The 18,475-nt window shown below is 37.2% G+C and overlaps 1 protein-coding gene across 10 annotated transcripts in view; it reads right to left on the minus strand.

Annotated features, from left to right (window-relative positions):
* Positions 1 to 18,475, minus strand: part of Pde1c (phosphodiesterase 1C) — a 667,339-nt gene that overhangs the window by 82,136 nt on the left and 566,728 nt on the right. For all 10 annotated transcript variants that reach the window (XR_015448679.1, XM_087204515.1, XM_013076529.3 and 7 more), the window contains one exon: positions 17,912 to 18,052. Coding sequence is in view for 9 of the 10 variants with exons in the window: in XM_087204515.1 (XP_087060641.1) it covers positions 17,912 to 18,052 (141 nt within the window). In the remaining variant the exon portion in view is untranslated. The remainder of the gene's footprint in view (positions 1 to 17,911; positions 18,053 to 18,475) is intronic.

Genomic DNA, 18,475 nt, shown 5'->3' on the forward strand with positions numbered 1-18,475 from the left:
ACTATAGTGTGGGAGACACACACAGAGAAACCACGTGTGGCTTTCTGCCCCTGCATGCTCATGTCAGGAGAGACCTGTTCCCATTCACACTGTCACGGTTGGCTGTTTGTAGCTCAGTGGTTGCCAGATGTGCTCCTCCAACCAGACAAATTAACATTATCTCAGAGCCCAAGTAAATTCTTTGCCTGGCCCCTCTAATCTTACTGTATCAGAAACTCTGAGTTGTGACTTTATCACAACTTGTTAAAATCTGTGTTTTACCCAGCCATTCAGATAATTCTGAGTTATTTAAGAACCACTGCCTTTGCAACTCCTTAACTAATGCCATTTCCTGGGCTCCATGGGTCACCCTGACTGCCCAACGCCCACACAACGGAACATTCCTGGCTCACAGGCCACCCTTGGTGCCTTCTGCCCACTTTCATTACTAGTTGGACTGATGCTCACAAGAGTCAGTAGGATTGTTACATCCTCTATTTTGGTACATTGTACTTGTCCTTTAAATTATGTAATTAAATGTGACATAAATCAATAAAACGTGAACACAAAAAATGGAGATCCTACTTCTGTAGAACCTAACTCCAATGCTTTGGACATTTACTAAGAGGATTTCTGTCAAAGTATGTGTGAGAACCATGAAAGCAGAGAAGTATACAATTTAGAAAGATTCTGCACTGTTTCATGAATATCTTTGACTAACATATTTCACTTTAAAGAAATGAAACTAGAAATCTTAGATATGGGCAAGGTTAATATAAGATAAAAATGAGTACTGAAACCAGCCAAACTCAGAAAAGAGCCTAAGGCCTGAATTAAAGATAACTGCATAAGATATATTTATATGATTTAAGTTAATACAAAATGACTTAAGATGAATATATACTTTTTATGATTTTATAATTTAACCATTAGTTATTAATTTTGGTCCTCATCTAAAACAATTTCTGGGCTGGGGATTTAACTCAGTGTTCCTCCACCTGCCTTGCAAGTGCAAGGTCCTGAGTTTGATCCTTGGTGCCAAAAAAAAAAAAAATTTCTGAGAATTATTGCCTTGTTTGAGAATGGATAAGGGGAATATTAAATAAATAAATAAATAAATAAATAAATAAATAAATAAATAAAATATAACCAGTGATAAAAAGACTTCATAAGCTAAGTGTGGTAGTACATGCCTGTAATTCTAGCACTCTGGGAGGCTGAGGCAGGAGGATTACAAATTCAAGCCCAGCCCAGGAAACTTCCCAAAACCTGTCTCAAAACTGAAAAAATACAAAGGGCTGGGAGTGTAGTTCAGTGTGAAGACCCTGGATTCAATCCCAAGTACTACAATGAAGAAAGAAAGAGAAAGAAAGAAAGAGAGCGGGGCGGTGGGGGGGGAGGAAGGGAAGGGAAGACTTTTAGTTAAATCCAGCATGAAATGTTAGGAAACTTTTTGACATCCACATAATATACCTCAGAAATACAAACAGAAGTAAAAGGAACAGAAAAATATAAAGCAAAAATAGACTAGGATGGAAATCAACAAAGTGAGATGAGTGGACAGGACAATTTTAAGAGCAGAAGGGCTCAGCCCAGTGCAAAAAGCAAGAGTTCCTGGCCACCTCCTCCTCATGCCAGGGGCTCCCTTGTGGCAGGCCCTATTCTAGGCACTCTTGCAACTCTGAGCACTCTAAATATTATGTTACTGTTACCTCATTTTTCAGATGGAAATCCTGAAGCTGGGGAGGCTCCAGACCCACCCAAGGGCATACAGCTGGCCATCTGATGAGCCATACAATATGACTCTAGAATTCTCACTTATAATCTTTAAGTTATATTTCCTTTGGGTCACGGTTCATGTGTTTCTTCAAATTTGCATGAAGTTATATAGGTATAATTTTATATTACACATTTTCTTGATATTTTCCATAGATAAAATATTTTTTCCATTTTAGTACAGTCTTTCTTTTCTTTTCTTTTTCCTATTAAGTTTATTGGTACATTTTAGGTATAAAATACAGTTGCATTCATCATTGAGATCTTGTACCTTTACATAAGTATCTTGGTTCTTATTTTTTCCCCTTCCCCTGCCCTCCCTTCACCCCCTCCACCCCTCCCTATTTACAAAGACTTTGTTTCCATTTCTTTCCTTTTCTCATATTTTTTCCCTTCTTTCCTTTTCCCTACCCCTCCCACTTCCCCTACTCCTTTAGACCTTTTCTTCCTATTATACAGTATCAATTATACATTTTTAAAAATTACAATATCAAGATTTAGAGGACATTACCACAGATTTTACAGAATTTAAAAGGATATAGAAAGGATATTACAAAAAACTCTTTGAAGTAAATTTGACAAGTTCTATGAAGTACCTTGGAAGACAAATTAATGCAACTAACTCTGGAAGAAATATAAAATTCGTTGTTTTTTTGTTTTATGGTACCTGGGATCGAACTTGGGACCTTGTGCTTGCGAGGCAGGCAGCAGAACCACCAAGCTAAATCCCCTGGCCAGAAATATAAAATGTGAATAGCACCTATTAAAGAAAGTATATTTCCAGCTTGAAAACCTACCTATATGACAACAACAGGCTCATATACATTTTAACTGATAAATTATATCAAACATTTAAAGCAGAAAAAAAAAGGAACACTTCTCCCCTCATTTTAGGAACTCAACATTGTGCTAATCCTAAAACTGGATAAAGATAAGAGAAGGAAAAGGTATGAACATAGATAGAAATTTGTTTAACAAAACAAACTCTTAGAAGTCAGATCTGGCAGGATGTAGAAAGTGGTTTTGTTATAGGGATAGCAGTGTTGGTTCAGCATTGGAAGATCCACCCCAAAAGTAATCATTTTAACAGAGGAAAGGAGAAAGCCATATGATCCTGTCACTAGTTGGAGAAAGAGTATTGGACTAAATACTACAGCTGTTCATGGTAAAAGCTATCAGGACACTAGAAGTAGAACAGAACCTTCTCAACAGATCAAAGACAAGTACTCCATACTTCCAACAAAAACTCCTTCTATGAATGGAGAAGATACAATGCTTTCTCCCTAAAGTGGGGAACAAGGGCAGATATGCCTACTCTTCATCTGTCCATTAGACTTTGAAACAGAGGTCTAAATCAAAATAGTCTGGCAATGCAATGACACAACTAGGATAGGATTGGCAGGGCAGAAGCAAAATCTTTATATGTAGATGAAATGATCATCTACAGAGGAAAATACTAAGAAATCTTTAGGAGCCCCTAGAACTTGTACTTGAATTTAGCAGGATTAGAAAACACAAGGTATATATAAAAATTCATGTCTGTGTATACTTGCTATAAATGAAGAACTGAATTTTGAAATTTAAAAGTTACGTAGGAGTACAAAGGACCCAGAAAAGCCAAAAAAAAAATCCCCCAAAAAACAGTGTTGGAAGACGTTTAGCACCCAATTTTAAGACTTCTTCTAAAGCTACAGTAATCAAGGCAGTGTTGGTGTAAGGAAAGACATATAGATCATTTGAATAAAACAGAGAATCTAGAAATCGAACCACACATATATGGTCCACTGAGTTTTGAAAGATTATTTAACATTAGCATTTTATAGAATATAAACTCAATTCAAGAGCTGAGGAAGAGACAGTGTCTTCAGCATATGGCACTAGAACACCTGGTATCCATATATAAAAAAATAACCTCAACCCTTTTTTTCCATACATGAAAAAACTTGAAGGGATCTATGAACCTAAAAAAGAAAGCCTAAAAGTATAAAACTTTAAGAAGAAATTATAAGGGAAAATATTTATGAATTCAGGGTAGGCAAGAACTACCTAGGATACAAAAAGCATGATGTATAAAAGAAAAAAATTGATAAATGAGATTCCATCAAAATTTAGAACTTTAAATGACATCATTAAAATGAAAAGTAGTCCTTAAACAGACCATATTTACAATGCATATAACCTATGAGCAGAATATATAAAGAATTCTTAGAGCTCATTAATAGACAACCCAATCAAAAAGTAGACATAAGAAGATGATAAACAGCCAGTGTAGTACAAGGAATGGTGGGCAATTCTAGAATCAGAAAAATACTAATCAGTACAATAATAAGATTGAATTATACACTCATTAGGGAGATGAAGTTCAAAGTTTTAAAAGCCTTGTCATGACTTTTTCTTTTTGTTGGATTCTCCCCCTTTGCTTTTAATTTGTCCCGCCCAATGGATTCATTCTGCTGGGTTTCCTGGGGTTGTGATCCCATTGTCTTTTCCTAGGGTATTGTCTAAAATTTTTTGGAGTGCCAGTTTGGTATTCATGAAGTTCCTGAGGTGCTCTTTATCATGAAAGTATCTTATTTCTCCATCAATTTTGAAAGATAGTTTTGCAAGGTACATCAATCTGGGTTGGAGGCTGTTTTCCTTTAGGGCTTGAAATACATCACTCCAAGCTCTTCTTGCCTTGAGGGTTTGCATTGAGAAGTCTGCTGTGATTCTGATGGCCTTTCCTTTGTATGTGATATGTTTCTTTTCTCTCACTGCTTGTAGAATTTTATTCTTCTGTTGGATTTCTGGAATCCTAACTATTATATGCCTATGTGTAGATTTTTTTGATCAAGGCTAGCTGGAGTCCTGTATGCCTCACTTATCTGTATGTCAAGTTCTTTTCCCCTCCTTGGGGAGTTTTCTGCCATCACCTCTGTGAAGAGTTTTTTTATGTCATCTGCACTCTCTCCTCTTTCCTCACTGACTCCAATCAGTCTTATGTTATTCTTCTTTGCATTGTCTAGCAGCCACTGGATTGATTTCTCATGTTCCCTCACAATTTTAAAGCAATTTTTTTTTCCTTCTCACTAATTGAAATCTTATCTTCTATATCTGAAATTCTATCCTCACATTGGTTCATTCTGCTGCTCAGACTTTCAATGGAGTTTTAAATCTCTTGGAAATCTGTTTGTATCTCTTTTATGGATTCCATTTGTTTCCTATGCTGGGACTCCATCATGTTCCTCAGATCCTATATTTTTTTATCTGTGTCCTCTCTAGATTTATTAGTCATGTCTTGCACCATGAGCAAAATCTTTGCTGTTATCTGAGTAATTATTTCTGATTTCATTTTTCCCAGATCCTCTTTTGTTGCCAGTTCAGAGAGTCCAGGCAGTTGAGTATCAGATTGTTCCATCTCGTTTCCCTTTGAAGTTGCTGTAGGTGATCTGGAAGTCTGTTTTTGATGCTTGTTTATGTGTCATCTCATTTCCACGGGGCGGGGGGTGCTTCTGGTGCCCACGCGGCTCACCTTCTCTGCCCTAGGAGCTTGGGATGGATACAGGGAGCTTCCTTCCCGGTGCTGGGACCGGCTGAGCTTCTCTGCCCTAGGAGCCTGGGATGGAGGCGGGGAGCTTCCTTCCAGGTGCTGGGACTGGCTGAGCTTCTCTGCCCCTGTGTAGACTTTCAATGGAGTTTTTAATCTCCTGGAAATCTGTTTGCATCTGTTTTATGGATTCCATTTGTTTCCTACATTGGGATTCCATCATGTTCCTCAGATCCTCTATTTTTTTTATCTGTGTCCTCTCTAGATTTATTAATCATGTTTTGCACTATGGGCACAATCTCTGCTGTTATCTGAGAAATTATTTCTGATTTCATTTCTTCCAGATCCTCTTTTGCTGCCAGTTCAGGGAGTCCAGGTGGTTAAGTATCAGACTGTTCCATCTCATTTCCCTTTGGGGTTGCCTTAGGTGATCTGGAAATCTGGTTTTGAGACTTATTTACGTGTCTTCTCATTTCAGCAGATGCAGCCTGCTGTGCCTTTGTTGAGACAACTTTTTGCTCACTTGGTGGTCTTCAATTCTCAGCAAACCACAGAGGTGCCTTTTCTCTGCTGCTCACCAGTACACTAATTCCTGGGTTCAGAAAGGTAGCCTTCTGGATCCCTGAGCTGACCTGTTGTCTGGGTGGGGCCTGTGCACACTTGGGATAATATCTAGGTGTGCCACTGGCTAGAGCCCCTATGTAGCTGTTGTCTGGGAGGGCCTTTGGCTGGGGGCTGTGCACCCCAGTTCCTGTTGTGAGCAAGCTTCTGGCTAGGGTCTCACACACTTAATGATGGTATTGAGGTGAACCTCTAGCTGTTGCTTGTGTGCCTGTGTAGCTCTTTTAAAGGCAGACCCTTGGCTTGGGCCAGTGAGCCCCAGCCTCTGGGGTTGGGGCGGAGCCCTGGCTGGGATCTGCTTGCACCCGAGCTGCTCTGATCCACACCACTGCTCCCCCAGCTAAGGTGGTCTAGTGTGTCTTTATTGCAGAGATTTTCTTCACTTTTCCAGTGGGCTTTAATTTTCATCAAGGGGCCGCAGAGAGGCCCTCTTTCTGTTGTTCACTTCTACTCTATCTTCTCAAGCTCAGAATAATATCCTTTATGACCCCTGCAACTCTTCGGTGTGGATCCCGGTAATGGCTTGGCACAGCCGCGGCAGGGGTGGGGGTGCTGCCGCCCACATGGCTCACCTCCTCAGTGCTCTGGGATGGTGGTACTGTCAGTCTTTCTTTTCTTAACCCCAACACTCTGTCTCTACCCACCTGCTTCTGAATCCCTCTACCCACCACTGCACATATGTCTCTTATTCTAAGCTCATGGAAAGTTAATTTCACATTTCAAAATAAGACTATGAATGGGAGACAATGTAGTATCTGAGTCACAGAATAGTAGCCGAGCCAGCAGGAAAGCCTCTGAACTGACTATGTATATTTACAGTTTCCACAGTATAAATACCGATCATACCTAAAAATATAGCAACAAAACTCTAAGCATGCACACAAAACCATAGCCTTCAAAACTTATTTTAAAACCCAAGCTTTTCACCCATCATGTGGAGGCTTAGAATCAATCATGCTAAAGAAGAAAGAAAAAATTACCGGGGAAGGTTAGGGGAGCAGAATGACATGGTTTCACAGAAAAGAGGCATTTAAAATGAGCCTTGAAGACTCTATGGAGTAAGAGATGGAGATGGACATTTTTGTAAGAGCTCATTAATCTTGAGGAAGAAAATGACACTGCAGACTGAAGTAGCGTCAGGCCTGATTAAGACTAGGTGACTTCTGCTTTTGAAAACAGGAGGGAGTGAGAAATGTAAACTGGATTCAATAGAAAGTGAGGTTTACAGGCAGAAAAGTGACACTGCCACACAACACTATAGGAAGGATATCTGGCAGGAGGAGAAGTGGGAGCTGTAAGATTAGTATTTTGGGACTAAAAAGTTATTAAAGAATAAGTAATGTGGAGGTAGAATACATGTAATTTAGTAAATAACTGAATTCAGAATGGAGTGAGTGGACAGATAGGAGTTGCAGAACAATGTATTAAATATGACTTCGTCCATTAGCCTAAGCAGCTGAAACTACCCAGAGTGGTACTATGTTAGGTAGTATCACTAATGAGCATACAGAAAGTGGGAGAAGTTATTCTGAGGAAAATTGAGCTTTATATTTTAATACAGATTTCCTTGCCTTTTCCAAATTAATTACTGTAAATGAAGAAGGTTTTATGCCAACATATAAAACGCCAGAAATTTAAGTCCCACTGGTATTTTATTCCAGAACTGTCAAACTATGACAAGATATGTCTTAGATCCTATCAATGTTTCCCTGTCTACAAAATGTGAGTGCCACAACTAATTTGTTGACAGGCATGCCTTGACAGCTGGTGATGGAAGACTTTGAACTGTGTAGTAGGTGACTCAAGAAAGGCTCTGTGTGTGTGTGTGTGTGTGTGTGTGTGTGTGTGTGTGTATGTGTGTACAGGTCAGATGGAAAGAGATGATGATAGGCATGGGGAAATCCAAAGGCAAAGGATATGGGCAATGTCTCTTTGCTAGAAGAGACATTACTAGTAAGTTGGGACTTTGACATGTGAATGGTAGAGCTTCTTTAGCAATCTGTTTCCACTCCTGCATTGGTTGTCTATTGCTACATTCACAAATCACCACAAATTAAAGGTGATTAAAGAACCTCTCTTATTTATTGGCACACAGTTCTGTAGGGCAAAAGCCCAGCACAGCACGACTGGGTCCTTTGATCAAGGTCTCACACAGCTGATATCAAAGTGTGAAAGGGTTGCATTTCTTTCTGGGATCTTTTGATAGTGGTGTGGTGGCAGTAGAGGACTGTCTTCCAGAAGTATTCAGGGAATGGGCAGAATGCAGTTCCTTCTCATGCTTTCCATTTGGCCCCTCCCTCCTATCTCTGAGCTGGCAATATGAGTTCTTCTCACACCTCAAACCTCTGACTTGTACTCTATCTTTTTGACGGACTTTGTCATTTCCTAGGGCCCATGTGGAGGATCCACAATAATCTCTCTATTCAGGACTACTGATTGGCTAGATTAATTGTAAGGTCCTATGTATAATGCCTTTTGCCATCTAATGAAACACAGTAGTGAGTGTGACTTCCAGAGGAATAAGTTAATAGGGCCAAATTTCTGCCAGTCACAACCCCCGATGAAATTATTTAGCACTCTTTAACCAAGACATCTTTGTATTATACTCGGTGTTTCCATCATAAATATTGTGATAACATACATAATTAAAAGAACAAGATACACAGCTTCTCGTTTCTGAAAAAAACAAAAAAGGATGAAGAATATTAATGGCACTTTGCCTGACAAAATCAGTGAACATGGCTAAGGGATAGCTCTTGAGTTTTGAATTTTTAGACCTAAATCAAAAGTAGACTGGAGCCTGCAATCAGATTAGTATCTATTCAATCAATAATACCTCTTCAATCTTAATTCTATTCAAGGATTTTCTTTTAGAAATGGGAAAAAGAAGTATGAAAGTATTCAAGCATCTTCTAGATACTTGTGTTAAACAAGAATAGGTAACACAAATTATAATGAGGAATCATCATGTTGTCAATGGGGTGTTCTGAATCCCCTTGTGTCTTACAGATTCTAACACTGAAATGATCTGAAGTGTTTTCCCCTTCTTGATTTGTAATGGGAGGTTACAGGAACAATATGTTCTCCATTTATCAGAATGCTTCCCACTGTTTCTGCAAGCTCCCTATGAAAGACGTTTGCTTTGAGCTTCACTTCCAAGACAGAATAGATGGAAAGAAGTTTCCATATTTAAGAATTATTCTGAAGATAGCCTGGATTCATAATGAAAATTCAAAGGGAAATGGCAAATGAGTTCCTTAAAGAACAGTACATAGTACATTGTAATTACTGGCTGGTATAACATTTATGTTAATAATAACTTGCATTAGCATAAATGCTTGAGAGTTTTTCTTGACAGCTGAACAAGCTGTGGATGATTCACCTTTATATCCCCAGTATATACTGTACACAATTGGTACTAAATATATGTTTGAGAACATGAGCTCAGAGTACATTTTTGCCTTCATTTTAATCTTCACCACAATACTTTCAAGTAAGTACATCTGAAGATACTGAGGGGCTCTTTATTCGCCAAAGACATTGTAGAATCATGGCTAAATATTTAAGTTCATGGTTTTAAAAGCTGGACCTGCGGACAAATCCTGGCTCTGATACTGTGTTCATTTAGTGGGTCTGCTACAACAAAATACTACAGACTATGTAGCTTAACCCCAAGAAGTATATTTTCTCACAGTTTTGGATTCCATAAATCCAAGAAAAAGATGCCAGAAGGGCTGGTTTCTTCTGAAGTCTTTCTGCTTGCCTTACAGATGGCTGTCTTTGGGCTGTGTCTTTACACGGTCTTTTCACCTTGCACATGATATATGGAGGAAAACAGCCATGTCATATTAGGGCCCCCTATATGACCTCAGTTTACATATAACCTCTTTAAAGGCCATCATTCCAAGTATAGTCACATTCTGAGGTACTAGGATCCTGATGGCAAACCTTTTAGAGACTGAGTGCCAAACTGCAACCCAAATCCGACTTATTTATCCCAGGGTTCCAACACTGCAATTAAACCCGAATACTGAAGTTTTAGTTTAGAAAAAAACAACACATACATTAACATCTTTTGTCTTAAAAGAAAAACACAATAACATGCATGACATAGGATCACTACAACTGTACTAGAGGGTTATAATTTTAATACAGGAATCTAGGTAGAACACAATTCAGCCCTAACAGCTACTTTACAACAGGGCAATCTTATACTATGTGAATGAGCATTTTTTCCTTCAAATAAGTACATTTCTACTTGCAGAGGAAATCACTGCTATATGCTAATTTTTCCCCTTTTTTTACCTACAGTATTTTGATTTTTCTTAGGGTGGCAATGTGTGCAGCATTCTCTATACTTTGCAGTGGCCGCTGACATGGTTTTGGCCAATTACATGTAAATGGAAGTTACTGGATTAGATTTCAGGATAGTTCTTTAAATGTGGGAAGATTTCTATTTGTTCTGCATCTCTTGTGCTTTGTCTTTCCTTTATCTTCCTACTATAATATGCAGAGGTTCATTTTAGCCATTTTACAAGCACAAGGACAAAAGGCACATGTTAAAGGAGGTGGGGAGGAAACTGCAGGAAGGCGAATGACATCCCTGGAGTACTCTTTGGACAGATCACACAAAAGTGGAGACAACCCGTACACTGACCATCTAACCTGCCTGGACATTTATTGACAAATGCTTTCCAACAAAGATCAGTAGATATTTTAGGGAAAAAATACATAATAAAAAAATTCTCATGAACAAACGAAAATTTTCATATGAGTTAACAGACATAATTCTATTTTTAAAAAGAATCTTAAAATATGTAAGGGTATTCATAAAGATCTAAGGTTGTTAAGAAAATAGAGCTACCAAAGAACAAAAAGAATTCCCAACTAAAAATACTTTTCAATTAGTTGACTAATAAAAGAATATTCTATACAAATTTTAAATTTTAATGTACTCAGATTAATCAATATTTTGTTGTAATAACTTTGTTTTGAAATTTTCCTTTCTCAAGGGTATAAACATAATTATTTTTATATTTACATATTTACAGCATTTTTCAGATATATTTTGGTGAATGATTTAAGGAACAAAATTGTTCTATTTTTTTCTAAATGAACAACTGTTTCAAAGTGTTCCAAGACATTTTTTGAACTAATTTTCCCTATAATGTTGTTGTCTATAGACATATTTTCATGTTCTTATCTGTGCTTCTTTCTTTATTACACTCTAGCGTATCTCCCATTCTTAACAAATTGCTTTGACTGTCCATGTCAAGGTCAATAATGACTTCCATGTTGCTGAGGACCCTGTCATGGGCCACACGGTGGATCACTGTCTTTCCTTTGTCCCAACATCACCAGTCACCCCTTTTTAGTAACTATTGTTAGCTTTGATTCTTTGGCTCATTATAAACTGTGGAGTGCTCTAGGACCTGCTTCATAGCCACTTCTATTTCCCTAGTCACAGTTTTTCTTTAAATAATCTCATCGCCTTCCATGTCTGTGTATAGTGTAGATATATCTGTGACTACTTAAACTACAAGCCTATGCCTGACCTCTCCCAGAGCCCTAGATTCATTTAGTTTTCTTTCTGCTTGGCATCTGCATAGCAATGTCTAATAGGGATCTTAAACTCTATATTATCCAAATTCAAACTCTTGATTCTTTCCCCTTAAAACCTGCTTTACCATCAAGTTCACTCATCAACCCTGTTTATCAAACCCAAAAATCTAAACTGTACTCTTGATTGATTACTTTAATGTTTCAAATTCTAATCACCACTCAGTCCTTTTAACTCTACTTAAGAAACAACTTTTTCTCTCCATCCCAGCAATGCACTTCCTAGCACAAACTAACACAATCTCTTTATTAGCTTTCCACAGTTCTTTACCAACAGGTCACCCCAGAATCCATTCTCCACAGTAATCCTTACTGGATCGCATCATTCCTGTCTTGAGTGGCTTCCCACTGCCCTCAGAATAAAATGGGAACTCATTTCCTGGCCTATTCTGACTCCTTCTCCAACCTCCTCTCACACATCTGTCCCCTACATGTGCTGTTCTCGCCACATGTGCCTTACTTATTCTTGTTCTATGAATGCTGTTCTCTCATGAGGGCTTTTGTACCAGCCTTGGACTGACTCTGCTGGCATCTTCCTCTTCAGCTCTCAGTATGGGTACAGCTGAAAGTCATGACTCTCTCAGTTTAAATATTACCTCTGGAGGGAGGCCTTTCCTGACTCTCTAATCAACATCCTGCTTTCCTTACTTAGTGCCCTATTTTAATCCTCTGCAGAGTATTAGTGGTATTTTCTTGTTTACTTTTCACTGGTCTCTTCTAACTTCCCACTAGAATGTAAGTTTAATAATGGCACTCATCTGTCCTCATCCTGTGTCTTAGTCCATTTGGGTTACTAGAACTCAGTGTCGTAGATTGAGAAGCTTATAAAAAAAAGAAATTTATTTCTCACAGCTCTGGAGTCATAGATCAAGGTGCTGGTTGAATTGGTGTCCAGTAAAAATCCATTTCTTAAAAGGCACTTTCCAACTGTATCCTCACAGCAAAAAGGAGAAGAGAGCTCTCTGGAGTCTCTTTATACAAGAGCATTTAATCCCATTCGTACGAGCTCCACTCTCACGATTTCAGTGCTTCCCTAAAGTCTCACTTCTAACACCATCATTTTGGAGGAGCACAGTTTAATTTGTGGCATTCTATAAAAAAGGTACCCATACATGCTCAGTAACTATTTGGGTATATTTTTTGAGACAGATAAATTTCATTGATATATTTGTCTCTTTCTACACAATATATCCAGCTCAAAGCTGTCTTTTGTAAGTTTGTAAAACACTTAGTATACATGAACTTCAGACTCAGGTTGTCATATTTCATGTTAAATTCTTTTGGAATTTGGACTAGTATTGTTTTGAATTTACTGATTAGGTTGAGGAAAATTGACATCTATTAGTACTATGGTTTCACATTTAAAACATTATGTATTTCTCCACTTATTTAAACATTATGTTAGCCCCTGTTGATTTAATTTTATGTTTTCCTTTGATTTAATCTTATTTTTTCCTCTTTATCAGTTTTAAAGTTCTTTATTGTTAATTATAGATTCACTGCTTAAGGCTGAGCTATAGAAAAACTATGGAATAACTTCACTTCAGGGTTTCCAGTATTACCTTACCAAACTATTAGGGAAGAGATAGCCACAAGAGATATTCATTCAGAGGGTGGGGGCTAGAGATAGATCCCTGAGAAGTTTAAGCTCAGGTAGGGAAGGACATGGGGGTCCTGCCATCTGTGGTAAGAAGCTAGATCCAGCATGTGTGACATTCAGAGACAGCTGGATCTGAAATTTGTGTTAAGTCCAGTGGTTTGCTTAAACACCCATCCCACTGCCTACACCCATCACAGAGACCAGCAGCCTGACTCTTTCCCTGCCTATCTAACCAACATGCCTCAGCTTGGAGGGCTGCAAGAGCCTTGGGTGTATTGACAGAGGGGCCTCTGGAGCAGGATGGGCATCTAACAATCCCAAGGTCATAAAGATCAGAGTAAAAATTAATGAAATTGAGACTAAAAAATGAAATTAATTAATGATTCTAAGAGCTGGTTCTTTGAAAGAATAAACATAACAGACAAACCCTTACCAAATATTACCCAAAAAAGGAAAGAAAAGACCTAAATCAGTGCAATTAGAAGGGCTGGGGATTTAGCTCAGTGGTGCCGCCGCCTGCCTTGCAAGCGCAAGGTCTGGAGTTCAATCCCTTGTACAAAAACAAAAACAAAAAAAACAAAACCCCCAATCAATGCAATTAGAAATGAAAAAGGCAAAATCACAATGGACATTGACAGAATCTAGATTATTAGTAACTACTTTGAGAATCCTTCCCCCAGTACATTGGAGAATCCAGAAAATGGTTAGATTCTTAGATACATATGAATTACCAAAACTGAGTTAAAAATATAATACCCTGAATAAACCAATAACAGACAATGAAATTGAAGTAGTAATGAAAAACTTACCAACTCAGAAAAGCCCAGGTCCTGATGGATTCTGTTTAATTTTACGAGAACTTCAGGGAAGATCTAAGGCCAATGTTCCTAAAACTCTTTATTGAAATTCAAAGGGAAGGAGTACCCTCTAAGTCATTCCTGGAAGCTAGCATTACTCTGATTCCAAAACCAGACAAAGATCCAACCAAAAAAGAGAACTACAGACTAATCTCTTTAGTGAACATAGACACAAAACTCCTCAATAAGATATTGGCTGGCAGGATGCAATAAATCACCAAAAAAGTCATAAATCATGACCAAGTAAACTTCAAACTTCATCCCATGGATGCAAGGATGGTTCAAATGTGTAAATCAATAAATGTAATATATCACATAAATAGGAGCAAGAACAAAAATCAGATGATCATCTTAATAGATCAGAAAAAGACTGACAAAAATCCAACATCCATTCATGATAAAAAAAAACTCTGAAAAAAAAAGGTGTAGATGGACCTTATCTCACTCTGATAAAAGCTACAAACCAATGGCTAACATCATATTAAATGGGGAGAAACTGAATGCTTTCCCTCTACAATCAGGAACAAGACAGGAATGTCCATTATCACCACTCCTGTTCAATATAGTACTCAATATATTAGCCAGAGCAATCAGGCAAGAGAAAGAAATATAAAAGATATGTATAGGAAAGGAAGAAGTAAAATTATCATTATTTGCAGATGACGTGATCCTCCATATTGAAGACCCAGTAGTGTACTAGGATACAAAATGAACACACAAAAATCAATATGATTCCCGTACACCAATAATGAACTCATCAATAAAGAAATTAGGAAAAAGATACCATTTACAATAGCATTAAGAAAAATTAAATACTTAGGAATTAATCTAAACAAGGAAGTGAAAGGCTTCTAAATGAAAACTACAGTAGTCTGAAAAAGATTGAAGAGGATGTCAGAAAATGGAAAAATGTTCCCTGCTCTGAACAGGCAGAACCAATATTGTTAAAAGGGCCATAATTCCAAAACTGATATACAGATTTAATGCAATCCCACTTAAAATACATTTAGCATTCCTCACAGACCTAGAGAAAACATTCCTAAAACTCACATGGAACCAGAGTTATAGCAAAAGCAATCCTGAGCAATGAGATCAACCAGGAGGCATCACAACCCTGGACTTTCAAAACTACAGTAACAAATACAGCACAGCACTGCCACAAAAACAGACATGTGCATCAGAGGAATAGAAGACAACATACAGAAACAACCCCATGTACATTTAACTATCTGATATTTGAAAAAGGGACCAAACACATACACGGAAGAAAAGATAGGCTCTTTGACAAATAGTGCTGGAAAAACTGGCTATCCATAGGCAGATGTTTTACTCTTGATTCATATCTCTCACCATGTACTAAACTAAAACCAAAGTGGACCAAATATGAAAATGTTAAAACAGAAACATGTAATCTGCTGGAAGATAAAATAGGTAAAACTCTTGAAGACAGAGGTATAGCAAGGACCCTGAACAGAAACCCAATTGTACAAGAAGTAATATCAAGAACCAACAAATGGGATCATATCAAGTTAAAAGGTTTCTACACAGCAAAGGAAATAACCAAGAGTGAAGAGACAAACTATAGAATGGGAAAAGAATTTTGCCAGCTATTCCTCAGACAAATGACTAATATCTATAATACATAAAGAAGTCAAAAAAATAGATGCTCACCAAAATAAATGACCAAGTTAAAAAAATTGACAACTAAAAAGGATAGACATTTCTCAGAAGAAGTACAAATGTCTAATGTTCAACATGTTTGACCATTAGAGAAATACAAAGTATAACACTGAGATTCCATCTTATTCCAGAAGGAACTGCTATCATAAATCAAATAATAACAAATACTGGAGAGGTTGCAGGGAAAATGGAACCCTTCTTCCTTGTTAATCGAAATGTAAACTAGTACAACCATCATGGAAAACAGTAGGAAGATTCCTCAAAAAATTAAAAACAGAAATTTCATTTGACTCTATTCTCCTTCTAGGTATCTTCCCAAAGGACTTAAAGACAACATATTACAGTGATACATCCATACCTATGTTTATAGAAGCACAACTCATCAGAGCTAATCTTAGACACCACCTATATGTCCATTAACAGATGAATGGATGATGCAGGTGTGGCATTTATACACAATGGAGTACTACTTTTCATTAAAAAGAATAAACTTCAATCATTTGTAGGAAAATACATGCACATTGAGACCATAATGTTAAGTAAAATAAATCAGACACATGAATTTAAATATTGTGATTTCTCTTATATGAGAAACACAAAATGTAAAGAAAGAGCAAAATTAAAGATAGATAATAGGAAGTAAGGAAACAGACCATTTGCAAAAGAGGACCAAGAAATGGAGGGAAGCAGAAAGAAGAGTGGGGAAGATGAAAAAAAATTAAGATGTGTTATGTAGATGTACTACCAATGAGGAATGTAATCATCATGTACTGAAACATGCATAGCACTAATAAAAAATTTGTAATAAAATGTTGGGAATGTATATTTTTCTATTACACTTATTAACTTCCAGTGTATAGGAAAGATCTTTTATTCAGACCTTATTTGATCAAATAATCTGTAGTTAGTTTTCATGATTTTCTAATGAAGATATTCTCAATATTTTCAGAGTGCACATTCAACTTTTTAAAGTATGATACTGCATTAGCTGAGAGCTCCAGAAAAATGCTCAAGAGCAATGTTCATGTGGGCCCTTCTGTTTTACTCCAGGCTTTCACAGAACTACCATTAAATGTGCTGTCCAATCTAATTTTATCAAGTTAAACAAGTTTTTTCTCTAGTATTTGTATAATTAAAAAATAAATTTTTCATTAATATTTTAAGAAATCAGTTTCATAATAAGAACTAAAAAAATGGTCATTGCTTTTGGGTAAATCCTCCAATGTTTTAATAATAGCTCCTGATTATTGTGCTTCTTTTATGAGGCAGACAGGGAACTTAATGTTTTGAAATCTTTATTCCTGTCAAAGCCCTTGTGTAAGGTGGAGTATTTTTCACCATTTTACAAAGAAAATCTTGGCTCAAAGGCTCAAGTAATTTATCACAGATCACAAAATCTAATAAGTAATTAAACAGAGATTTATACCCACTATATCTAGCTCCAAATCCATACTCCTCTCACTGCCCTATATTTTTAATTCAGTGAGATATTAAAATTAAAATGAGTCTTTCAACAGTCTTTTCCTAGCAGAAAAGATAACAAATGTGCACAAGGTTTACGGCTAATTGATGACCATAACCAAAAAATGTCTATCTTGATGTCAATTCTGAAAGGGATTTCAAAGTAAAAAGCCATGGAGATCTGTTTCTGTCACTGACAGATACACCTTTTAAAGTTGATGGTTACATTCAGGCAAAGAAGGCAAAGGCACAGATAACCAAGTTGAGCAGGTCAGTTATCCCAATGGTTTACAGAAGAGAGATCCCAAAATGTCTAAAGAGTGGAGACATAACAATCAAGAAAAATTTCAAATGATTAGAAATAAAGATTAACCCTCGGGTTCAAAAAAATCAAATGTGTACAAATAGGATGTGAATAACCACAATCCCTGTGAAAAAAGACCCAAGCAGTTTAAGTCAAAGGCTGACTTGGTGTAATATAATTTCAATATGTATGAATATCACTGTTATTGACCATAGCAAGGGGTCAATAAAACCACCTCTCCATATGTGGGAAAATACTTATTTCTAGCAGTTGCATTTTAACTGGTCATAACCTAGTGAAATGCCAGTCACAGGGAGATATCTATTTCATCAAGTCCAGGATGGAGAACATGTTAGAGGCATTAGGTGGTTAGATAACTCAGGAACAAGGAACCCAAGGAACAGTATACTCCGCATGGCTCAACCTCACAGAGCTGAAAATGATCATCACATTTTTGGGGTGATATGAGAGTTCCTGTCTTTACTTACCGCTACACCTGTCTTATAGAGGAGGTAATGCACAGTCTGTGTGACATCGGCAGCATGCATTAAATTATGGTAAGGATTTTTATGCTTGCTGTATCCCACTTCCAGCGCCTCCACGAATGAGACAAGTGCAGAAATGGGGATCTGAAAGAGAGCAGCAAACTTAACTGTTGCTTTCAAAGAAGAAGTAAAAGTCTAAGGCACCCTGACTGCTCCTTTCTGGAGGCACAAAATATTAAGAAAGGAAATTACAACTTTTCATAGTTTTTATTTACATATAAAACAAGGATTTTGAAGCACATGTAGAAAACTAAGTTATTGGTGTCTACGCTAGTCCTCATCTATCCTTAGTCTTCCTCCGTAATCCTAAGGGGAAAAGGATGCTGCACAGGATACCATATAATGTTGGAAACAGTACTGATCGACATAGAAAGAACACTAATAATTAGTTCCAGTTAGTGAAATCACTATTTGTAACACAAGTATCAGTGCAATGAGACCTTCCAGACTGCAAGTTAGCAATTATACACTGCCAAATAATAAACATAAGAACATGGCCTATTTCTG

The sequence above is a fragment of the Heterocephalus glaber genome, unplaced genomic scaffold (genome assembly GCF_053883595.1).
Source record: "Heterocephalus glaber isolate CG9 unplaced genomic scaffold, H.glaber_assembly_v1.0 deba00000546, whole genome shotgun sequence".
NCBI lineage: Eukaryota > Metazoa > Chordata > Mammalia > Rodentia > Bathyergidae > Heterocephalus > Heterocephalus glaber.